Consider the following 24379-nt stretch of genomic DNA (forward strand, 5'->3'; position numbering starts at 1 on the left):
CTCAAACTCCTTTCACTGGTGATTATATTGTATTTTTTCCTACAAAAACAGATATTATTGGAAAAAACGAACATCACTGATAAAGTGTTGTTTGTTTTCGGATAGATATCCTCGTTCATTCCACGTGAATCGATTTGTGCCTTAAATTCGTTCGGTCGAAAATTTACAATTACTGACTTTACGACACCTCAACAGATTACGGCAAAATTTGACGGGCGGGCGCGGAGTTTGTAAACAATACAAACTTTCTCTCGTAACAGTTGAAAACACCATCAAGACCTTTTTTGTCTGGGGATTTATTGGGTTACAACGACATTTACGGTAGCCGCGCAGGAGTCCTGAAGTTTTACACAGTGACAAGTTTCATTCTCCAAAGGGTTATTCAGTCTGTATTCGCGCTAGCTAGCATTGTTAGCTAACATGCTAACACTGTGGAAGGACAGTAGCGGGACACTGTGGAGAACAGGCTGCTTTTTGTGAGTAGCGGCAAGGCATGCAAGTAGTGAAGCTCCTGGGAAAACAACTGCTTCGACTGGGACAACGGAGGCCGGGTATCCAGCTGAGGTGTTGTTCTGCGGCGAAGGACTCGGAAACATTAAACGTGATGCCCAGGGGTCAGATCAAGCGGGTTCTCTGCGTAGCCGAGAAGAATGATGCTGCCAAAGGAATCTCCGAAATCATGTCCAATGGCAGGTCCATGAGGGTAACCAGCTTGTTGTCATTTTATTTCTAGACAATTAACTTATTATTACTGCAATATCGGCAATACGTAGTTCCTTGGCGTTTTTAGACAATTTTTGGGGGTGCTCAAGCACCCCTAAACTAAATCCAAGTTGACACTGGCCACGCTATGTCCACAGATCAAAACGCTGGCTTCCAGCGATGTAGGTACCTAATATCAACAAGGATAGGTGTAACGTTTTTCTTATACCTCCCAATGCCAACAAATGATAATAGTGTGTTCCCTTCCACTGTTTATTTTGTTAGGTAGGAGTTAGCTGATGTTTTATCTAGCTGGGAAATGTTTCAGTTGATAAGCGATAGCACCACGTTCCTGTTTGAATTGGAAGGAGAAAGGCTAGAGGATGTAATGTCCATTTGTTAGTTCACACCACATAAAGTGTTAAACTGTGCTTGTTGTAATTTCGTGACTCCACTTGTTAACGGTAATAGCAAAAAACGAGCCATCCTTATCATCTGTCTCTTTATACTTTCATGCACCCTCAGTCTTGTTTGAGAGCTGTGTCGCTGTTTGCGGGGCTCTAATGACCTCTCTCTTTTATTTTTATTTTTTTTTTAAGAGGGAAGGACTGTCCAAGTTTAATAAGATCTATGAGTATGAGTGCCATCTCTTTGGTCAAGTATGTGAACACAATGAAATCCAGATTCTTTTGCATCTTTTTATTTGTTTTCATGTCCCCCCTGACTTTATGTCCACGTCTGTCTCTAGAATGTGACGGTAGCAATGACATCAGTCTCAGGCCATTTACTGGCTCTTGAATTCAAAGCTCCTTATAACAAATGGTAAGTTTGAAAATGACACATCTACAACTTGCCTGTTACACACTTTGGGCAGTACCTCGATTTGTTGATTTTTTATATTTGTATTTTCTGCCCAAAGGCTCAGCTGCAATCCAGTACTGTTGTTTGATGCTGAAGTTGAGAAGTATTGTCCAGATGGCATGATAAAAATTAAGGTATGTCTCGCCAAATAATTACAAAAAAGTTCATTCTTTTCATTGAAATAAATCAGGCACCCTTTAACTCTTTCCTTCTTTTTACGTTCTGTGTGAATTTGATATTTGTTAGTAATGGTTGTTGTGAACTCAATTCCTCTCTCCCTGTCCTTTCTCTGCAGCATACATTGGAAAAGGAGGTGAGACAGTGCCAGGCCTTAATTATCTGGACTGACTGTGACAGAGAGGGAGAGAACATTGGTTTTGAAATAATCAATGTCTGTAAAGCCGGTAAGATTGAAATGGAGCTCAACAATGCAAAGAAGGACCAAGCGATGTTTGGTTGTTAGACTGCTTCATGTTTCAATAGAAGTAAACTTTATAGAATATTGATCATCTTCAGGTACAGTTGTCTATATGCTCACATCTTTGATTAGTTTGTATAAATACTCTCTTTTTAGTGAAGCCTAATTTGCCAGTGTTTCGAGCGAAGTTTTCTGAAATCACCCCCAACTCCATTCGGAGAGCATGTGAGACACTATCACAGCCAGACATCAACGTCAGTGATGCTGTTGATGTCCGCCAAGAACTCGACCTTAGGATAGGTGAGGGGGCAGAGACAAAGATCCTTTCAAGATAATGTGATTCCTCATACGATGTCAGATTTAAGTAGTTATTGGACCGGAAAAATACATTTCTCTCTGAACACATGCAGGTGCATCCTTCACCCGCTTCCAGACTCTTCGCCTACAGAAGATCTTCCCATTGTCTCTGGCCAATCAGCTCATTTCTTATGGCAGCTGCCAGTTTCCCACTTTGGGCTTCGTGGTTGAACGTTTCAAAGCCATCCAGGCTTTCATTCCTGAGACATTCTACAAGATCAGGGGTGCTTGGACACACACAGATTCAATATGGTTTTGGAGGTTTATTCGCTGAGAATTTAAACTAATTTAGAATGTGGATTCATCTGCTTTTGTGTTTCAGTCCTACATGATGTGGAGGGGGACACGGTAGAGTTTGGATGGAAAAGACACCGTCTCTTCAACCACACCGCTTGTCTAGTGCTCTACCAAATCTGCATGGAGGTACAGTACTCTATACACCTGTTTATTAAGGGTTGGACACAATGTTGAAATTTCGATGTGTTGTATGAAATATCACAGTTAGGGTTGGGCATTGAAAAGTGGGAAAAAAAAACGAAAAACATTTTGGTTCCTGGTCCGCTGCCCCTAAAGAAGTAGAAGTGAATACAAAGGAAGAACACGCACAAAGACATGCTTGTGCCCAAAAAAAGCTCAACATTGAGCTAAAACTTCACCGTAGCACCTTTACATTGCAATGAATGAGGACAAAATTCACAGAAAAGTCTCACACTATCACAAACAATTAACCTTGTGCCTCATTGATGGGTAGGAAAAGGAATCAATCTTTTAAAGCATTTGCTTCCATTCATAACCCCCTCAAAAAACAAAACATGTTTTATTAAACATTCATTTTAAACATTTTGCGGACCCTCAATGGACCACTCCTTTTGAGGAGATGATGAGTTAAGATTCAAAACGTTTTGAATGGTATGGTTGTTACTTTGTTCTACTAAAAATTGCACGCAACAAGAAAATTTATGTTTTAAGTTGATGGTTCACAAAATTATATTTTCTCTGCATTGACTGATGCACGTAGGTTTAAGTGATTAGTGATTTTGCCATACATTAATTCCACTGAACTTGAGATAAAATATAAAGGTGATGTTTGTATAACAGTGGCATTCTGATATCTATTTTTCAAAAGTTGAGAATATAATTTGATAATTCCCATCTTGTTTGGCCTTTCTATTTGTGTATTTGTACTATAAACACAAGTTGTGGATTCCGGGTTTAAAGCATGTCTAATCTCAGTATCCGGCATTGATAAACAACAGAGCTGCCATCTGAATTTATGACTGCTTGAGAAGAACACTTACTGTGCATGTGGTGTTTGCCAAATTACTCAGAGCTGATTTGAACATAATCATCAAAGCTCCCTATTACGCCGAGCACACTGACTAGGGTCAGAGACTCAGGATACAACACCCAAATAGCATTTATTTTCATTTTTTAAGAGTCTCAATGTAGCCATGACTACCTTTGTGAGTTCAGCAGTCAGACACACAAACATATTGTCAGCACGCATTAATTTTATTTAATCATTTGCCTCATAACAAAACGTCAACAAATTGCATAGCGAAAAACTCACAAATGGTGTGGGCGGCAACTGGCTGGGCACCGCAGTGCAGGCCCACTGGTCTCTGCCGAAATGCTAACCGAAATTCTTAACAGACACACAAAGTGACATTTTTATAAAAGTAAAAAAAAAAAAAAGTTAAAGTTGTCACACCTGTCACGGCCAACGCACTCGACACGCATGAGCCGCTCCACACCTCTCTCAAACCTCACTGTAGCCAAAGGTAAATCACGCTCTCACACATACAATAAAATTGTACTTAACAGTGTTGTGATATTAACCTGCCATCAAATGATGACTGTTAATATACATGATACAAGTTATGAGGGATACTCCTTATTTTAAATACTGAAATCTGATGCCGTTAACTTTGGAAACAAAATCAAAGTGTGACCCCATGAATCAACTTATTGACTCATTTATACTGACATTTGTAGATTTGGTTTTGTGGAATAATTTGACAACAGATATTAATAAATACTTTTCAGCAAGTACCTTCTACAGAAGGGCAGGAAATGATCAAACACTTCAAAACCCTGTTAAAAGTTTTATAATTTAGTTTTTACTTCGTACAACTAAGTTGTGAACTGAGAGACTATAGAAAAGTAATCCGTTGTTTATTCAATACATTTAAATGTTTGTGTTGAGGTGGTTATTGCCTGGCTGTATCTAACCACCAAGGCATCATGATTGCCGCCCACTCTCCGTCTTCCTGTATGCAAATATGCACATACCGTAATTGCCTATCTGCACCCTCCACTTTTATTGTAGCATAAAAGAAACTACATTTGAATGAAATTTGTTTATAGCTCAACACACTGGTCACAACTTTAGGTACACATGCACATCCTAATGAAACCCAAAACAAGAGATATGTCGAGATGATGATGATGATGATGCCATGCAGGACTAAACCACTGATTACTCCAAATACACAACCGAACATGTGGTTAAGCCACCTGTAAGTATACGCATAACTATAAACCATAATATGCTTGTAATTCCAGGATCCCATAGCAACCGTCACCTCAGTAACCAGTAAGCCTAAGAGCAAATGGAGGCCGCTGCCTTTGGACACTGTGGTAAAGTCAAGCATCCCCCACGCTTGCCTGTTCCTCTTTCATCTTAACAAGCCAGATTTTCTCTTTTCCCGCATCAGGAATTGGAAAAACTGGCTTCTCGAAAGCTGCGCATAAGTGCTAAAGAGGCAATGAAAACTGCCGAAAAACTTTACACACAGGGGTGAGTGTGAGGTACCATTTTTGAAAACACATACTGTAATATTCCCTTTTGTGCCGACAGCATGGAAGCCTTTTACTTTGCTAGTTAAACATTACTCTGAATACAGTGTACCTCATGTTACGAACAACCCTTTTTTTACAAACATTTTAGGTTGCGCACAAACTTTTTGGAGAAAAACAACCTCTATGTACTATATTTAAGTTGCAAACAAACTTGGCATAGGCAAGTGTTCACGGAACAAATTCAATTCATATCCCAAAGTTTCCATTTTATTGTGAAATTTCTTGATGAATTTAACAGAAATATCACATTCTCTTTCTGTGAAGGTTTATCAGCTACCCTCGCACGGAAACAAATATTTTCCCAGAATCCCTTGCTCTTGCCCCCTTGGTGGAGCAACAGATGCAGAGTCCTGACTGGGGGGCATTCGCCCAGCGAGTGCTTGACCAGCCTGGGGGTCCCAACCCGCGACGGGGCAAAAATTCTGACCAAGCCCATCCCCCTATCCACCCCACTAAATACACAAACACATTGCAGGTAGGCACAGGCTGTTTGTTCTTCACAAAATAATACAGTTTTTAAAACCATTGTTGTTTTTCTATTTCAGGGAAATGAAGGGCGTCTGTATGAGTTCATTGTCCGTCACTTCCTGGCTTGCGTATCCCAGGATGCTTTGGGTCAGGAGACTATTGTGGATATAGACATTGCTCGAGAGACGTTTTCCACTTCGGGACTCATGATCATTGCAAAAAATTATCTTGATGTTTATCCCTATGACAAATGGAGCGCTAAGGTAAGAGGAGTGATTGTTTGTGTGTGTAGCATCAAAGATCAACGTATGGAATTTAACTATTAAAGCTACTTTGTTTGTGCTAGGTGATTCCAGTATATGAACAAGGCTCCCAGTTCCAACCCTCTGCCATCGAGATGGTGGACGGTGAGACGAGTCCTCCACAGCTGCTCACTGAAGCCGACCTCATATCATTGATGGAGAAGCACGGCATTGGTACAACAGAAACAGACTCAAGCACGAACAAATAAAGAACATCCATCCATTAGTCGAGCCGCTTATCCTCACAAGGGTCGCGGGAGTGCAGGAGACGGGGTACACCCTGAACTCATCAGACAATCGCAGGGCACAAAGAAGAAAACATTTGAGCACATTATCACATATATGAGGAATTTAAAGTCTCCAATCAATGCATATTTTGGGGATTTGGAAGAACATTCAAACACGGGAGGGGCTGGGTTTTGAACTCTGGTCTTCAGAACTGTGAGGCAGATGCTCTAACCAATCTTCTTCTGTGCTGCCTTTGGGAGAATGTGTTTTACTAAATGGAGACCGTATAAAATATTTATACAGGTTTTTGCAAGAGGTGCGTTGCAGTCTCACATACACTAGGTTAATATTGGTAAGAAACACAGATAAAGGTCGCCAGCCAATCACCGGGCATATCCAAACAAAGACCCATTCTCACTCACTTTCATAACTTCAGGCAATTTACCTACCGTGGATGTTTTTGCAATGTGGAATGAAACCAGAGTACCTGGACAAAACCTACGGTGGCACAGAGAGAACATGCAAACTTCATACATGAGAGGCAGGATGTGAACCTGGTTCCCCAGAACTGTAAGGCAAATGTACTAACCGGTTGGTGTGCCGTGCCGCTGTTGTAATTATATTGAAACTTATTTTAACTCAGTTTTTAAACGCACTGTAAGTGTATTTCAACGGCAAAAAAATGCAATATAAAGGGGCCACGATAGAGAAGCTGATAAAGCAATTACAGGATATTCATTCTCCTAAAAATTGTCATTTGTAATACAAAAAAGAAATTGAAAAAGACTTTTGATCTACCGTAGAGGTATTTTAAACACATCTGTCTAAATGTCGTGATTCTGATCAACAGGCACAGATGCAACACATGCAGAACACATCGAAACCATAAAAAGTCGCATGTACGTGGGCTTGACAGCTGACCAACGGTTTCTCCCCGGGGAGCTCGGCATGGGACTGGTGGAAGGTATCGAGACAAACTGACACTCTCATACTCTTGTGTTGAGTTTTTAATCTACCACAGTTCGTGCCGTCTCTGCCTAGGTTACAACGCCATGGGCTATGAGATGTCAAAACCCCACCTGCGCGCTGAACTGGAGGCAGACCTGAAGCTCGTGTCAGAGGGGAGGAAGGACCGAGGGAGCGTGTTGCAGCACCACATCCAAAAATACAAGGCTGTCTTCGTTGAGTCGGTCCGGAAGGCAAAGAAGTTAGTCACATCCAAGATGAATATCAGCGAAAATTGGCCACCAAATGTTGTCTGAGCTTCATCCAAATCACAAGAACAGAGTTTGATGAAACCAGGGGTGTCAAACAAATTTTTCTTGCGGGCCACATTGTTGTTCCAGTTTCCCTCAGAGGGCCTTTATGACTGTGGAACAAAAATGTTTAATCATCTCATCATATTTACATCGTAAATGTATGAACTAGTTTTGGAATCAGAAATCAAGGGTAATGTGTTTTTCAGCTATTCACATTTGGTAACATAAAAATGCTTGTAATATCTCAACTTTATCATTTATGATATATGACAATTTGAAATTTTGGTACAGTTTTTTACAAGAATCATGGAAATTGACACTAGAGTTGACTTTGCGGGCCACATAAAATCATGTGGCGGGCCAGATCTGGCCCCTGGGCCTTGAGTTTGACACCAGTGGATTAAACTAATACAATGGTATGTTTTCACATTTTTACAAAGCAAACATTCACAGGATAGGGAGGAAAAATGAATAGAACACTTGAATTTAATAAGTGGTTGAACCTAATTTGGCAGCAATAACCTTAACCAAACATTTCCTTTAGTTGAAGATCAGATTAGGCAATGATTGATGCCATCTCCTAATCGTAACCCCAGCCCCTCCCCACAATGGGATGACCAGGTCGGAATGGATGTCGAGTGGGCTACGTTTATCTGCCTGTTGCTGTACAATGTTCGTCACAAATACATATTTGTTTCATCTCAAGTCATTCTGTTGTTGATTTTCTTCAGTGTTTTGGACACATCCTCTCCTGATCTTCAACATTTGGACAGTTGGCCTCGCATTCATTTTTTTTTTTTTTTTTACTGTTCAACTATTATTAATATTAGCTCTGCTGAGAGCTCTTTTGAGAAGGGCGTTGTACATATTAAGTAAGGCTTCTTGATATGTGACAATTCTAAACTGGCGTCTGTATTCTAGTCCCCAGAACAGCTTTAAGCGACCACTCCAACCTCTTTTCATTAATTGGACTTATCAGCTCTGGCAGAGTCACTTACTTTTTCTTCCCTGTCCTATGAATTTTCACGTTATTTTCAATGAAAATATTAAAACATAATGGTGTGTGTCTTATTAGTTTACGCAGGCTGTTTATTCTTTTGATTTAGATGAAGATCAGATGATATTTTATGACCAATTTATCCAGAAATGTAAGGAATTCCTCAGGGTTTACAATTTACATGCAATTTTTTTTCCTCCCACTGTAGCACTACTGCGCTGTAACCTAAAGCGTTAAATTTCTGTTTCTCCCTAGGTTAGATGAAGCTCTGTCGCCGTATTTGGGTGCTGCTCAGGAGATCCATGAAACCGAGCAGCAAGACATGGAGGTTCCACTCCCTGTCAGGAAGTGCCCCCACTGTGGTCGTGACATGTTGCTGAGGAAGCGGAAGGAAGGAAACGGGTGAGACGATAAATTCAAGGAGCTCATGAGGAAACAAATGCCCGATAAAATACAGAATAATATAGACGTTTGTCTCTGTCCACTGTGAGTACAACAAATATTTGATTCATTAAAATGTTCATATTCAATGCTTTTTAGTAAGTTCCTGTCCTGTGTGGGCTTCCCAACCTGCAAAGCAGCTGTATGGTTTCCTGACACGGTGCTGGAGGTCAGCCGAGACGACAGCATTTGTTCCACCTGCCAGCCGCAGCCCGTTCACATGTGAGTACTTCAAACTTTATTTTCAAACCCTAGAAATTGTAGGTGCCTTCTGCAAAATGCTGTATCTGAGGCAAAGTTACAGGCATGAATGAGGCTGCAATCAGGAAGGATATCGTCAGAGCAATCAGGCAATTTATTATTAATTGAGCTCTTTGGCAATGCCGTGGCTTTCAATGCTGCATTATTGCAGGAAAAGTGTTTGGATTGCTGTTTTTTGAAGCTTTTTAACGCTGCAGGGTGTATGAAATACTGGTTCATCTGGCTGAGAGCCTGACAAATAATTATTCGTCTATTGCGTAAATTGTGACCATGTCTGAAGGTCAAAGTATTTATAGCTGTGAAGAACAGCTTTCAGAAAGTCATTGAGATGGCTGAGAACCAATGAGTGCTGAATTGTAGGTAATGATGCACATCTTCTTTGTCTTGATTAGCTAACCATGGGGGGGGTGGCTGTAGTTGATGTATCATATAATGTTCTTTTATGCAAAGCACTAACTCAGAACAATATACGTAAGATCTCTGTAAAAACCCATGATGCAACACGGCAATTATAGATTTCCGTGGAATACATTGACTTGAGATCCACCGCTATGTCAAAATGTCTGTCTTTAAAAGATAATATTGACTGACACTGTCAGAGGGATATTGTTTTATGTTTCCATCCATTTTCTTTGCTGCTTATCCTCACGAGGGTCACGGGGAGTGCTGGAGCCGATCCCAGCTGTCAACGGGGAGGAGGTGGGGTACACCCTGAACTGGTTGCCAGCCAATCGCAGGGCACATAGAGACAAACAGCCTCACTCACAATCACACCGAGGGGCAAATTAGAGTGTCCAATTAGTGTTGCACATTTTTGGGATGTGGGAGGAAACCAGAGTGCCTGGAGAAAATCCACGCAGGCACGGGGAGAACATGCAAAGTTCACACAGGTGGGGCCGGGATCGAACCCGGGACCTCAGAACTGTGAGGCCAACACTTTTCCAGCTGATCCACCATGCCACCTATTGTTTTACGTTTATTATTATTTATTTGGTTTCGCTTGTGTTTTACAACATGGAAAAAAAACACCTGCCAGGATAATTGGCCACATTTCTACACCGCTGCAACACCACAATAAAAAACATATAGTTAAATTAATACCCCATCAATGAAAACGGAGCATTATTCTCTTTTGTAAAAGCAAGGCTTGTTTTAGACCTGACAAAAGTCCCAGCATCAGTGGGTGTTAACCCTGTGACCACATGCCAGTGCACAGTCCAAATATAGGGCGCATTTGGCAAGCAGCAAGCCATAGTGCTTCACATGGGTATCTGTTGCCACAGCAACTCTTCGGATGCACAGACCTAAAAGCTGAACCATAACACTTTTTTTTTTTTTAAATTCACATTTCACCCAGAAACTAATTAGAAAATAGAAAAACTTTGAATGTAGCTTTCTCCTATCACTTTACTGATCACCATGGTAACTTTCCATGTTATCTAAACTTTGTTGTTGTTGTTGTTTTTGTTTTTTGGGGGGTAAAGGTGAATTTGTAAAAGCAGATGTATCTTGCAGCTTAAGCTTTACTGTATTGTTAAATCTTTTAGTAGCAGCTTTATTTATTTATTTTTTTTTCAGCATTTCGGGCGATACGTGTTATACAATGATAAACTCACTAAGAGAATTATTAGGACCTCACCTACATAAGTGCCTGACGGTAAAATAGTGATGCTGTTTAAACCAAGCAAGGTCAGTTCTTTCTGATGTTGCTGGTAAAGCGAGCTGTTTATCGCTGCGGCTATGTTCCAAAACCCACCTGCAAAAGGTGAAAATGCGTGATGTGATAAATAGATAAAATGGTTTTTACCTCTCCCACACATTTCAATTTATTAAAACACACTTTTGAAAGTATTCTTTAGTGCCTGGCCTCATGCTCTTTATCGTACCGTTCCCCAAACAACAGGCGTAGCATTTTTGCATCGAGCTCTGACAGGTTAAGTGATAGAGAATAAAATATTCAAGCACAAGTATATTTTAATGCCAGTATGTTCAAACAAATCTAGCAGAAGTCTGTTAGCTTAATGCAAAAGTGTAGCATAAATGTGAAGTAATGTGAAACGCCTTCAGTGAGCTAATGTAATTTATATAGGTGTCAACAATACTGGAGTTTAGTTGGAGACCTTCTCTGCCTCTCCCTCTTGCATGGTGCATGTTTTCCAGTTGATCTCTCTTCTACCAGGTATCTTGTGGCATAACTTGGTACTACCCCCAAGGCACAACTCAAAATAGAGTCCTGCCTGTACACTGTAAAAACCAATTTAAAAAGCTGTGTACAGGGATGAGAATTTTCAGCGGATTTCAGAGTTTTTTCAGCTGAAAATGTCATTTGTGAAACGTGTAAATTGAGAAAATTTGGGGGGGGGTTAGGGCTTGACGCGGGACGGGGCTGTGATCGAGACCAGCCGCCACCACCTATCGGCAACTCGCGTCGTGAAATTAGTCACAGCTGTGATAGCGGAAAATGACATTGCTACACGTTTGCATTAAATTTGGTGTTTATAATAACGACACCATTCCGATTTCCGGCAGCATTTTGGTGGTATTTCGTCTGTATTTTCACTCTGGTGTTAACATTTCAGAGAGAAGAAATCTGTTTACTACGGCATAGTTTAACTTATAGACGTACGTACGCATATTTTATTGAGCAGTCTGCACGTTTGCCGTTATTGCGAAAGTCTTGGAGCGGAAAGATTAAGATCGTCCCAGGGAAATGAATAAAAACCACAGGGTAAAAAACTGTTTCAGACGGGCATGGCTTGAAAAAAGTGTAACCGTGCAGATAGGAATCAAAACGGTATCAACATGTCTAACCGAACACATACAAAAAGTGGACGTTCCCGGCAAAGTGCTGTGCACTTTGTGTTCTGATGGGACAAAAAAATATCCGGGACCATATCCAAACCAGGAAACACAAAGGTAAGTTGGACGTAAATTTCTCAAATATTATATAACTGATAACTGTTATTACGATTAGCCCTATCTGTCGCACTGGCCCAGTTGATCACACATTTTATCGCTCACTTTTATATTTCAAGATCTCTCTTGCTCATATAATATATATATGTATAAACAATTTACTTGTGTAAGTGCAGTAGCCCATTTGATATAAATTTCACTCAGCCTACCTTTTTATGTCTGAAGTTTGGCAGCATTATTTTGGTTGGTTTGGACTCATATTTTAAGTTTTCAAAATGTTATGATTGTCCTGTATTTAGACTGTTAGAAGTAACCAGAGGTCACCATTTAACAGTGTTTTATAAAAGAAAAAATTGTGGCCAAAGGGGGGCGCACCTGACATTAGATGCACCTGGACAATAAGCTTTACAAAGAACAAAAACAAACAAAAAAAAACATGTAATATGTGTTATTGTAGCTGTAGTTTGTAGTAGGGATTTCATTAAATGCGATAACTTGTGTACAAGTAAGTTTTGCCATTTGCCTTCTGTTGTGTCCTTCAGGTTAAAGTTCAAGTTCCGTCGGGGCAGCATTCCCGCCATCTTGCCTTTAGAGTTTGTCGGCTGCATCGGCGGATGTGACGAGACTCTCCGAGAGGTGCTGGACCTTAAATACCTCAGAGGAGCAGGACAAGGAGGAGTGGCAGCAAGAGAGGACCCCCATCAAAATGCCTTGAGGCCACCACAACCTTGGGCGTCGAGTTCAAACCCGACGCCGTCCGCTCCGCCCTCCGCTCCTTCTTGGAACCCACAACCTCGTCCACCACCAGGGGGCAATAGTATCAGTGCACACAACAACAGCGATGGCATTGTGTGTAACTGTGGTAACGATGCAATCCTGCTAACTGTGCGCAAAGAAGGGCCCAACCAAGGACGGCAATTCTATAAATGCAATTCAGGAGCTTGTAATTTTTTTCTGTGGAAGGATGAGCCGATGCAGCAGGGGCCGCTGCAGAATCATTGGCCTCCACCGCCACCTGCGCCACCGAGAATCTCCCAGCTTCCCCAGCAATCCCTGGGGTGTAGGAACACCAGAGTTGGCAGTGGGCCTCAGGGGGGCACAGAAGGTATGATGTGTAACTGTAATGAGGCCACAGTGACCCGCGTTGTGCAGAAGGATGGACCGAACAAGGGGCGGCTGTTTCACACGTGCGGGAAACCAAGAGACCAGCAGTGTAACTTCTTCCAGTGGGCGGATGAAAACGTCTCACCACAAGGCAAGACACACACATACACATGAGTTTTGTTTGGGGTCTTTTTAAAAAAGATTTTAAAGTGCTCACACTCCTTTTATATATGGAATATACTGGAACCCCAATTCTTCCCAATTTTTACCATTACCGCAATTCCCGGCCTACAGAGCGCACCTGGATACAAGCCTCACCGAGTACATTTGTAAAGGAAATACCGTTTGGTACATACATACGCCGCAGTTGTGTAAAAGCTACAAGTGCCCACATTAAAACCCACATAATACACGAGATGTTTACAAATAAAGACTCTACACAGAAAGAGTTTAAGGCTAGTGCTAACGCTAGGACCGTGTTAAAGGTAGCGCTAACGCTAGCTCTGTGCTAAAGCTAGCACTAACGTTAGCGCCTCGCTAACACTAACAGGGCCGCTGTGACGGTCTGAGTGCTCCCCCGTGCGGAAAAGTCCCCTTGTGATCAATGCGCATGCGTTACTAACGGGGGAACTCAGAGTACGTAGTTGATACTTACTGGGAAATTCCCCGCTCTCATTGTTCCCCTTCTTCTACATAGAGCGAGCTAACATACGTTATATCCTAACCTAAACTTAAAACAAAAGTATACACATATCTGTACGTTCGCTGTGTTTGTCTTTTTGAGACGTCCATACTGAACATGAACACTCGGCGACAAGACGTTGTAGCATGGAGTCGGATGTTCCAGACTGGCCGGAAGTTTACAAAATATATGCGCATGCGCATTAATCACAAGAAGACTTTTCAGCACTGAGAGCGCTCAGACCATCACACCGGTTCAAATAAAAGTTACCGGTAAATATCACTTAGACACGCCTGTAACACAGCAGCAACACGCTAGCACAGCGCTTACGCTAGCGCACCACTAACAGGGCCGGTAAAAGTCACTTCCTCGGCACATATATTCCACTGGTCTCACGTTCTTACCTTTTCTGCTCGAGTGCCCCCTTGCGGCCGTGAGAAAAAGGGCACATATTAGCCAACATCCCCACATAAACCTCACGGTCAAAAGCGTGTGGAAAAAAGTTGCGACTTGTAGGCCGGAAGTTACGGTAATTTGTCCCTTGAGGCAGCCGTCAGCTCACCATCAATTGTATGTGACAAGCATCCTGCTTTGGACAGAAAGAAAAGCTGTCACGACACATCTTCCTGCTTAGAATTAAAGGCAGCACACCTCTTCTGCTCTCTGTCAGGTGCCTTCGGAGGCGGCGAGTTGAACAGCAACAGAAACGGCGTAAAGAAGGGAAGAAAGATAACGGGGGACAAACCAACCGTTGCCAAGAAACCTCGCTCCTGCGGAATCTGCCACATGCCAGGACACACACGGGTCACTTGTCCTCAGCGGTGACAGCAGCACGCGGACGTTTTGCACTCTGTGACTCGACTGTTGGCGTCTTTTCACGTACAGTCCAGAATCTCCTCAAAAAGCTCTTGTGACTTTACGTTTGGCAATTGCGTGCGGACGACAAAGTCAAGTGAAGTTAAGGGTTTTGGATGAGCTGATGAGCAGCGATCATCTCACAATTCCCAGAAGGCAGCAACTAAATGTAACATTTTCAGCACTTAGCATGCTGGCCATATTAAAGTCAGGTCCAAGAAGGAGTTACGGGTTGAAACCCTTTGCGTGGAGCCGCCTGGGGCTGGAAGTTTCAGAAGAGGTAGCAGCTGCCCTTGGCTGGAATTAAACATCCATTCATTGCATTTCTTTTTATTCCTCATTCTGTGAGCATCTTGATTGAGAGCAGTTCCAGCTGCAATTTCTTTTCTTTTTTTGTTGTTTTTTAAAAAAAATAAAAAATTCTATTCAATTTCATTGCCAAATGAGTGTTAATAAATGTGAATGTTTTGCTTAATTCGATTGTTACAGACATTGTTACTGCTACTGAGTTTTGGTTTTGGTTTTATTTCTTTGCACTTTTCTCTGGAAATGATTCATCTCAAGTTTGGTTTCATCCATGACTCATTTGCGTCGTCGACCGCAAGCTCACAGCTAAGCATGTGGACTTAGAATACTTGGAAAAATACTTTTTATCCCCCGTTCCGAATTTGATTAAACTTTCAAGAACTCGTAAAGTGAATTCAGAGATTTTTTTTCCGAGAACATTGTACATGTTTGAAGATAATTACTGAAAATATGAAAACAACAAAAGATTGAACTACTTCGTAACTGAGTGTTAAAATTGCTTTCAACAATTTCAGTTTTAAAAATGTTCTTGGGCATGGCAAAAACTGCACCCAGTGATGCACTTTGGAGCCCGGTATGAGTCAGCCTTCACTCACTGGATTTAGAACTTGAGCTGCTCAGTGACATGAGTCACATCTTCCCCACGACATAATTTCTAATACCGAGACAGAACCCCCCAAACCCCCCAAAAAGTCATTTGACACTACAATTAGCAAAATAGCTTTCATTTCAATTACCAAAGTGAGGAGTCGTGAATGTCCAGAGGAAGCTCGGAGGCCCGTTGGGTCGCAGGCTAGCCGGTTGGTAGCGCCAATTGTCGCGGCGTGGAAAGCCCCGTCGCCGACCCGGCTCAAGCATGCAGCGATGTGTAGGCATAAGAAAGCTGCTAAATAAAGTGGCATCCATTTTTTGGAGGGGCGTGGTGTCTCGCATTCAGCTGACACCCCCGACGGCGTTTGACAGCAGAGACACTGGCTTGATTTTGCATGATTTTCAAGCCTCATTTTTATGTACTTGTCCATTTTTTTTAAAAAAACATTCAAAATGGACATGGATGTTCAAAACTGTGGTGTTTTCAATTTCATTTGTTACTCTCCCTCAGAAAAAATAAGTAAGTCTGTATTGGTTTGTTACTTTTTTTTTAATGAAGACTTTTGGGTGGGAGACAGAGTGAACCTTTCAGATTTGTATTAGAAGTTTTTGATGTGACTCAGAGATTTTCAGTGTGTGTTGTTTTTTTTCCATTATTTTTTTTAGCACATTACAGTAAGAAGAAAATCTTAGTTTTCAGCCTATACAACACCTCACAATTCTGGGACAGCCTTTATAATTTTTATTTTACATGGGGTTTGTTTTAATGAAAAGGGTTTTGGGTGAATTTTTTTGTGTGTGTTTCCTGTGGGTGACGGGCATGAGAAAGGTTGATGGTGAGTATGAATGTCTTGTGTAAGTCAGTTTTTTTTTAGTGAGTGGAGGATATTTTGGTCGGAGTGGGAGATGAAAGGGTTATTTTTGGCTTCATATTTAGGGGATAGATAGATAGTGCCAAACAGATATGAGCGTTCATCTGAGATGTTACGCTGTGGTGACCCCGTAACGGGACAAGCCGAAAGAAACTGATAGATAGATAGATAGATAGATAGATAGAAAAATCAGTTTTTACAATGCTTTGCATTTGAAATGATCTCGGCTGCACTCACTGAAAGTACCGAGGCGAGCGCGCCTGAATCGTATGACGTGTATTCATGGTGTCATTCGAACGTAGAAATGACAAAGCACACTGCGCTTTGGGATGTCACCGGAGTCACGCGTGACTCAGTGGTCGTGTCTCGCGAAGTTTGTGCAGCGAGCTGCAGGACCCGCGGTGTCGTTCGAGATCACGTATAATTATAGGGGGCAATTTAAGGAGAAACGCACGGATTCCCGGTATGGGAAACTGATGCGCTTTATTTTGTTGATCTTCCAAGGAAGCTGCGCTGATCTTACTGGCACGTTCGGTGAGTCACGCGTGACTCATCACGAGTGGGCGCTAATGGTCCTGCAGTGTTGTTGTTTTTTTTTTTGTGTGCGTGTGTGTGTGTGTGTGTGTGCTCCATTCTGCACACACACACACACACGTACAGACACACACACAGTGTCGGTATCCGGGCAGATAACAAGTCATGTGATACGCGAGTCTTTTTATTTTTTCCCGAATAGCAGTAATAAACTCCTTCTTACGGGAAGTGTCAGATCGCTACCTTGTAAGTGTTCTCTGCAGGGAAGCGCGTTAACGTCACCCTAACCCCCATAAAAGTCTCTAAACCGGAGCATTAACGTCATTCAATACTTGCAGAGGAGAACTTGAATGTAGTTGCTCTTAAATGAAGAAAAAAAAGTTTTCTCTTGACTTCTGTTCATCCATCCATCCATCTTCTTAGCTGCCAATCCTCACAAGAGTCGCGGCGAGTTCTGGATCTTATGCCAGCTGTCAACGGGAAGAAGGCAGGGCTCACTCTGAAATGGTTGCCAGCCAATCGCAGCACATGAGGACGAAACAGATGCACTCAAAATCACACCGAGGGGCAATTTAGAGTGTCCAATTAATGTTGCAAGTTTTTGGGATGTGGGAGGAAACTGGAGTGCCCGGAGAAAACCCACGCAGGCACAAGGAGGACATGCAAACTGCACTCAGGAGGGTCCGGGATTGAACCCAGGACCTCAGAACTGTGAGGCCAACGCTCTACCAGCTGCTCCACCGTTCCGCCGTTTCTGTAGTCTGTTTTTTATTTTTATTTTTAATTTTTTGTATTAACAGGAACAGGTGAATGGCCCACAGGCCAACCCCAGCACCTGGTGTTCCCAGGCAGTCTCCCCTCCAAGTACTAACAAGGACCAGCGCCGCTTATCCTCTGAGATCGGAGAAGATCCGAGAGGATGTATAGGGATCGGGCATCGTTTCCACTGTACCTGCATTTGAACTTCTCTTACCTTGTGAATGCACATCCAATGTTTACTTTTTGCACAGCAAGCCGCTCCCTAAGAAGGGCACGAGCGACAAGCGACAAAATTCACAACATTTTCAGTAAAGATGTTGAAATATGAATAGTGTCGAGAGGACTGTTTAGATGACAATTCTAATTGAACGAGAAAATATACATAGGTTTGCTTATGGAACGAGCTGCTGGTTTATATTTTGGCACTTATTCCATTGTTCTGGACTTAAAAATGATGTCTGCAGGGGGAAAAAAAAGACTCAGAAGTGCTTTTCAGGCAGGTTTTGGCCCACCCACATTTAGGTCTTGAACCTGCGTGATTGACACATCAACCTGCTGACGTCAGCCAAAGAATGACAAGCGCATTGCCTTGCACCTTTTCTTGCCTCACAAATCGAGACTATTTGTCTCAATGTCGACCAAATAGCTTGAGAAGAAATCCGTAAATGCTTACAATTCTAAGAGATATAAAATGTGAAAGTTTGGATTTTTTTATTTTTAAACGTTATTGAGTGACAATAATGATGTTTGATATATTTGAGTAGGCTTTAGCTGTCATGTGCAAGGCTGGACCACGGCCAAGAAGGGCGTAGCCTGACCGCCGCTCCTATGACACCCGTCGCCGGTCACAGCTGTTTCACATGAGGCATTGTGATTAGACCATGTATTTAAAGGGGAAATTCACTGGTTTGCCTGAACAGTGTATCCAATAGGTCATGAGATATGTACCCTATTTTGATAACGTGATGTTAAATCCTCTCTCATTTAATAGTGTTTTAGAAGATTTTGATCGACAATTACGAATTTTCAGGGGCGAGTCACATGACCTACGTGTGCAGCTCTGCCTTGTTACGTGCCATTCCAAACGCTCGATTACGTACGACACCATTACGCCGAGTGCTGATTTCTCTGATTTATCCTCACCTGATGAAGAAATAGCGATAGCAGTATCGGTTGATCGGGAAAACGGAGGAACACTTCCATACAGATTTGAACCTGTGGCTGTAAATGTTGACTATTCGGATGGTTCTTTGGGTGGAATGACGCGCAGTCTGACTACTCGGACGCCTAAGCGTGGGACATGAGTGCGCAAACAAAGGCCCCCGGAAATCCAGGCCCACTAAAGACCTCTGGTGCCGCCGCCCAAGCTCGGCTAACGGCCTACCCGCACATCAGAGCTAGGCTCGCGGCCCGCCGACGGAGCTCGCGGCCTGCCTTCAGCGGCGGCGGAGGCCTTTAGCCTAGCTTTGGCGGCAGCGGAGCCGAACTCTGGTGGCGGGGGGAGGCCTTTACCTTAGCTTCGGCGTCCGGGGCGAACGGCCTCCGCCGCTTGGAAGCTCGGCTCGCGGCCCGCTGCCGAAGCTCACTCGTCAGGTTCTGCGTCATTCCCGTCCGAAGAACCATCCGCGGCTGCCAGCCTGGAGCTCCCCGGGGCCGGTGTTTATGCACCTATGTCGTGCGTAGGCCTCCGAGTAGTCAGAGTCCGCGTCATTCAACCGAAGAACCATCTGAATATTCAACATTAATTACAGCCACAGGTTCAAATCTGTATGGATGTGTTCCTCCGTCTTCCCGATCAACCGATTGCACCATTATAGTCCAGTCAAGCTTTTGTTATGCTCTTCACTTGACTCATAGTTATCGGACATTGTTTCTTCTTTTTTTGGATCCTACCTTCTTGGACTGCGTTGTCGTGCACAACTTTAGTTTATAATAAAAGCCACTGAACATCATGCCTTTGCCTGGGAGTCCTGCATTTGGGTCCGCCCCCGCACCGCTGGCCTTTGATAGTGACGCTAATGTACACCATCGTTGAGCCACACCACATTTTCAAGTCGACAAGTATTAACCTCTTAAAATAGATTAAGATGAATCATGTTTACTTGGAAATCCTTGTTTGCTTGACTCATTGACATCACCAAACCTTTGCATTCTTCATTCGCGACGCTTAATATACTCATGATACTGTAATTTGTCCATCTTAGAGTTCAACGCACACGGTACACAGTTTACATCACTTGTGTCGCACCAAACACGTCAGGCATTCAAAGAAAGAGCGTGCAAACATTGCTGTGTCCTTGCCTTGCTCAAGGGCACCTCACAGCAGTCGGGCAGCAGACCAGCATCTCCCCCACAGCTTTTTGTCTAAATTGTGAGGCTCCGTTCCACAGCACAAATCCTTACAAATGAGCTACTAGTGCTCATTTACTTTAGTTACTCCCTCCAGTCTCCTCTCGAGTAAGTTAAGTGCACGTTTTTTTCCTGGGGTTTATGTTTAGACATTGATGCGGCTGGTCCAAAACCTTTAACCTCGATACTGCGCTGAACTTCTGAACCTATAATTTTGTGGCAGTGTGATTTTTCTTTGAAATAGGGGACAGAATGTTTTCTGTCGACATGTGAGCAGGGGGGCAGTAAGGGGGAGAAAAATGATGACAATTCCAGAGGACCGTGACAAGAGTGCTGGAAAATTGTATTTTCACTTTGCGGCATTAATGTGGTTGGGCCTAAAGTGCTATTTTTTTTTTTTGCAAGGGACCTCAAATTTCTGGCGGTGGCCCTGCTTCATTGTAGAATGTTATATGTTCCCTCCTGCCCTCTGGAGGCTGTTGATGATGTCACTGTCTGTCAGGATTCAAGGGGCTTTTTGAAACTCTATGATTTAATTTGATGTATTAAACACATTAAAAACAATATATCAAGCAATTGTATGTTTGTATCCATTTTCTGAGCCACTTATCCTCCCGGCTGTCATCAAGCAGGAAGCGGGGTCCACCCTGAACTGATTACCAGCCAATTGCAGGGCAGTTATTAATATTATTATTAGTCGTATTCGTAGTAGGAGTAGTTATCGTAGTTGTTGTCGTAATTATGGGTATCGGACCCAGGGGTGATGTAAGTGACGCGTTTTTCTGAGACCCATACTTTTCACGCTGCTGCCCCCCTGCAGGCCATGTCAAGTTTCATTTTTAGTACCGTAATTTCCGGCCTATAAGCCGTGACTTTTTTCACACGCTTTCAACACTTATGCGGTGATGCGGCTAATTTGTGCTATTTTTCTAACGGCCGCAAGGGGGGCACTCGAGCGGAAAAGGTAAAGGTAAAAGACCAGTGGAATATATATGCCAAGTAAGTGACCTTTAGCGGTATGCTTTTTTTTTTTTTTAACCAGCCCTGTTAGCGGCGCACTAGTGTTTGCGACTCACTAGTGTTAGAGCCACGTAGCGTGATTTTGCTGTGTTACTGCCGTGTCTCAGTAATTTAGGTATGTTTTTTAACAGCCTCTGTTAGTGCTGTGCTACTGTGTTGCTATGGTGTAGCTGCCAAGGCTGTTTTTTTTTTTTTACCAGTATTTTTTTTTTATTGGCCCTGTTAGCGCTGTGCTAACGTGTTTCTGTTGTGTTACTGCCGCGTTTCAGTGATTTTTACTGTTATGTTTTTTTTTTTTTAAACGGCCCTGTTAGTACCGCGCTAGTGTTAATGCCGCGCTGGTGTTAGCAATGCGCTAGGATGTTTCTGCTGTGTTACTGCCGCATCTCAGTGATTCAGGTATGTTGTTTTTTTTTTTACCGGCTCTGTTAGTGCTGTGCTACCTTGTTGGTACTGAGTAGCTGCCATGGCTGTTTTTTGTTTTTTTTACTGGTATGTTTTTAATTTTTTTTTTTAACCAGCCCTGTTCATGCTACTGTGTTATTACTATGTTAAGCTAAGCTAAGGTGTTAAAACTTTGAAAACTCAGAATTTCTGTGTACCGTCTTTCTTTGTAAATATCTCATGTTTCAATGTGGGCACTTGCGGCTTTTACACAACTGCGGCTTATGTATGTACCAAATGGTATTTCCTTTAACAAATGTACTGGGTGAGGCTTGTAATCAGGTGCGCTCTGTAGGCTGGAAATTACGGTAAATGTTGAGTTGCTAAAATACAGATGGCGGCCTCCAAATGGCACCTGGGCTGCAGTTTGGACACCCCTGGTCTCCAATGTCTGTCCTTATTGAGACAGGGTACATAGTGTGTTTTACATTTAAATAACAAAAAAAACTCCCACCACCAAACTTTCACAAAGTATGTCCTGTATACTGAAATACTGTCCTGAAGATCTGATTTCAAATTTATTTTTTAAAATGTGGGCCCGTTTATTTGAACACAGAGCTATTATTCAGTTGTCTGACTGGCAAACGGTGGATACGCAAGTTACTCGTACCTTCTGTCATCTGCAGGAAAAACATCATTGTTCTGCTTGTCACTCTACGTTGCTGGCATAGACAGATAAGCAGAGATTCATTATTTGTAGAAAAAATAATTATTTTTGGACCAAGAGTGAAAATTGGATAATGTACCGTGGAATCACCGGTGTAAGGGAATGCTGAAAAATGTCTGATAGAATGCGAAGTTAAAGTCGAGCAATAGTAGCTCTCTTGACAAATATTTTACACATCTAAATTATGTGATTGTGATACCAGTACATTCACTGGGTTCTGTATAACTGCGCTTCTTCTGTTCCGGTTCTGATCCAGCAGTTTTGCCGGCTCTCTGCGCAAAGGTCACTTGTATTTTGCCATCTTATCTTGCGGCACTTTGAGGTCAACGGTTGGAGTAAACATGGATCACCGTTCATCCCCGGGAGCTTTTTATCAACTCTTGCTGCTGGCTCATCATCATCATCATCACCACCCAGCTTTTCAGTCGTTGCTGTAGAAACAGTTGCCACGGCGACCAGTGCCCGTAAGTGATGCAAGCATTCCAGGTGCATGCAGACCATGACTGTAGACCCTGCGTGCGTACGGCCTCACTTTTTACTGTAAATGATCCGGATCCCTCACGGGGAACAGGCCGTGTATCTCGCTGGGCCTTCAGCTAGCGTACATCATGTCGGGCTACTCCCGGCGGGGGTGGGTGGGGGTAGGGGTTCAAGTATAAAGTTCAAGTTGGTCCATAATGATGTGAAGAATCTGTCGATTAACATCAAAATGTGCGCACTGTTTAACAGCAGTCTGTTTTCGCAATGTTGTATGAAGAAGCAAGATTCTCGAGCACTTCTAAATTTGGATCAAACATGGCCGGAGGGGTGAAGGTTTTCGCAAGAGTGAGTGCAACGACGCTTTCCTTTCAATTGCACATTGTGATCTTTCGCGGGGACAAAGCTAGGAGGAGTGCGACTCCCTCCACGTTTTTGTGCTCAGGCCGCTTGACAGCCTTGACAGCCACAAACGTTTACGTCTCAATTGCCTAATTAGAAGATGCTCTCATGTAAGCAGAAGTTCTATAGAATAAACAAAAAAACTTGATGACTAATATGTTGACCGAAAGATAATTTCGCCGCCTTTACACAAAGTAGGCCATTCAACCATTTTCTGTAGCAATAATCATTTTTCACAAGGTCACAACACCACCACCGCCAATTAAATACTAAAAGTAATTGTACCAAGTATAAACAGCATGTAGCTGAAAGTGTAAGTGTAAGGAGACCCTAGTAAGCAAACGGCACATTTTATCTGTGGTAAATGGAAAATAACAACAAAAAAATCCATCCCGAGCAATTGTGTTGAGCATCAATTATTATAACTACCTAACTATAACACGACACAAACCACAAAGTTCATTAAGGTCGGATTATGAGGACTGATTCAGTTGGTAACTAATACAGAGTGAACCTGGTTATAAGGCTCACCGAGTACATTTGGTACATGCATACGCCGCAGCTGTGTAAAAGCCGCAAGTGCCCACATTGAAACCCACGTTGAAACAAGAGATATTTCCAAAGAAAGACGGTACACAAAGAGCCGCACTAACGCTAACACTAGCGCCGCGCTAACAGGGCCAGTTTAAAAAAAACATACTGGTAAAAATCACTGAGACGTGGCAGTAGCATGCTAGCGCAGCGCGAACAGGGCCGGAACGGTAAAAGTCACTTCCTCTGCACATATATTCCACCAGTCTCACTCTTACCTTTTCCGCTCAAGTGCCCCCTTGCGGGCCTTAGAAAAAAATGCACAAATTAGCCGCATCACCACATAAACCGCACGGTTGAAAGCGTGTGAAAAAAGTCGCGGCTTATCAGATGGAAATTATGGTAATTATTTCCTATGAGAAGGTGTTCAATTTCTAACTATGGAGCAACATGAATGTTTGCCAGAAACAAATTCCATTTAATTGCCTGAAACAATATTTACGTCCATCCATTCATTTTCTTCATTGCTTATCCTCACAAGGGTCGCAGGAGTGCTGGAGCCTATCCCAGCTGGAGGCAGGCTACACCCTGAACTGGTTCCCAGCCAATCACAGGGCACATGGAGACAGACGGCCGCACTCACAATCACACCTACGGCCAAATGTTAACAAACATCATACATTTAACACAAGAAACCCAAAGAATTATGAATCA

The 24379-nt window shown here is 42.7% G+C and overlaps 1 protein-coding gene across 1 annotated transcript; it reads left to right on the forward strand.

Annotated features, from left to right (window-relative positions):
- Positions 1-192: 192 nt before the first annotated feature.
- top3a (DNA topoisomerase III alpha) lies at positions 193-15143 on the forward strand. Its single transcript, XM_061847424.1, has 19 exons — positions 193-703; positions 1302-1361; positions 1451-1524; positions 1622-1697; positions 1859-1967; positions 2138-2281; positions 2392-2562; positions 2661-2761; positions 4904-4978; positions 5056-5138; positions 5465-5675; positions 5746-5931; positions 6015-6144; positions 7049-7162; positions 7240-7405; positions 8710-8856; positions 8995-9117; positions 12615-13327; positions 14529-15143. Exons 1-19 carry the CDS (start codon positions 494-496, stop codon positions 14681-14683), a joined length of 3048 nt encoding a protein of 1015 aa, XP_061703408.1. The 5' UTR covers positions 193-493; the 3' UTR covers positions 14684-15143.
- The last annotated feature ends 9236 nt before the right edge of the window (positions 15144-24379 follow it).

Source organism: Syngnathoides biaculeatus, chromosome 16 (genome assembly GCF_019802595.1).
Source record: "Syngnathoides biaculeatus isolate LvHL_M chromosome 16, ASM1980259v1, whole genome shotgun sequence".
Classification (NCBI taxonomy): Eukaryota; Metazoa; Chordata; class Actinopteri; order Syngnathiformes; family Syngnathidae; genus Syngnathoides; species Syngnathoides biaculeatus.

Bases quoted from the DNA above. Each gene is read 5' to 3' on its own strand.
- top3a (XM_061847424.1), top strand. From the start codon at position 494: ATGCAAGTAGTGAAGCTCCTGGGAAAACAACTGCTTCGACTGGGACAA. The intron at 4,979-5,055 runs GTAAAGTCAAGC...TTCCCGCATCAG, and splicing joins CGCTGCCTTTGGACACTGTG to GAATTGGAAAAACTGGCTTC. The intron at 5,139-5,464 runs GTGAGTGTGAGG...CTTTCTGTGAAG, and splicing joins GAAAAACTTTACACACAGGG to GTTTATCAGCTACCCTCGCA.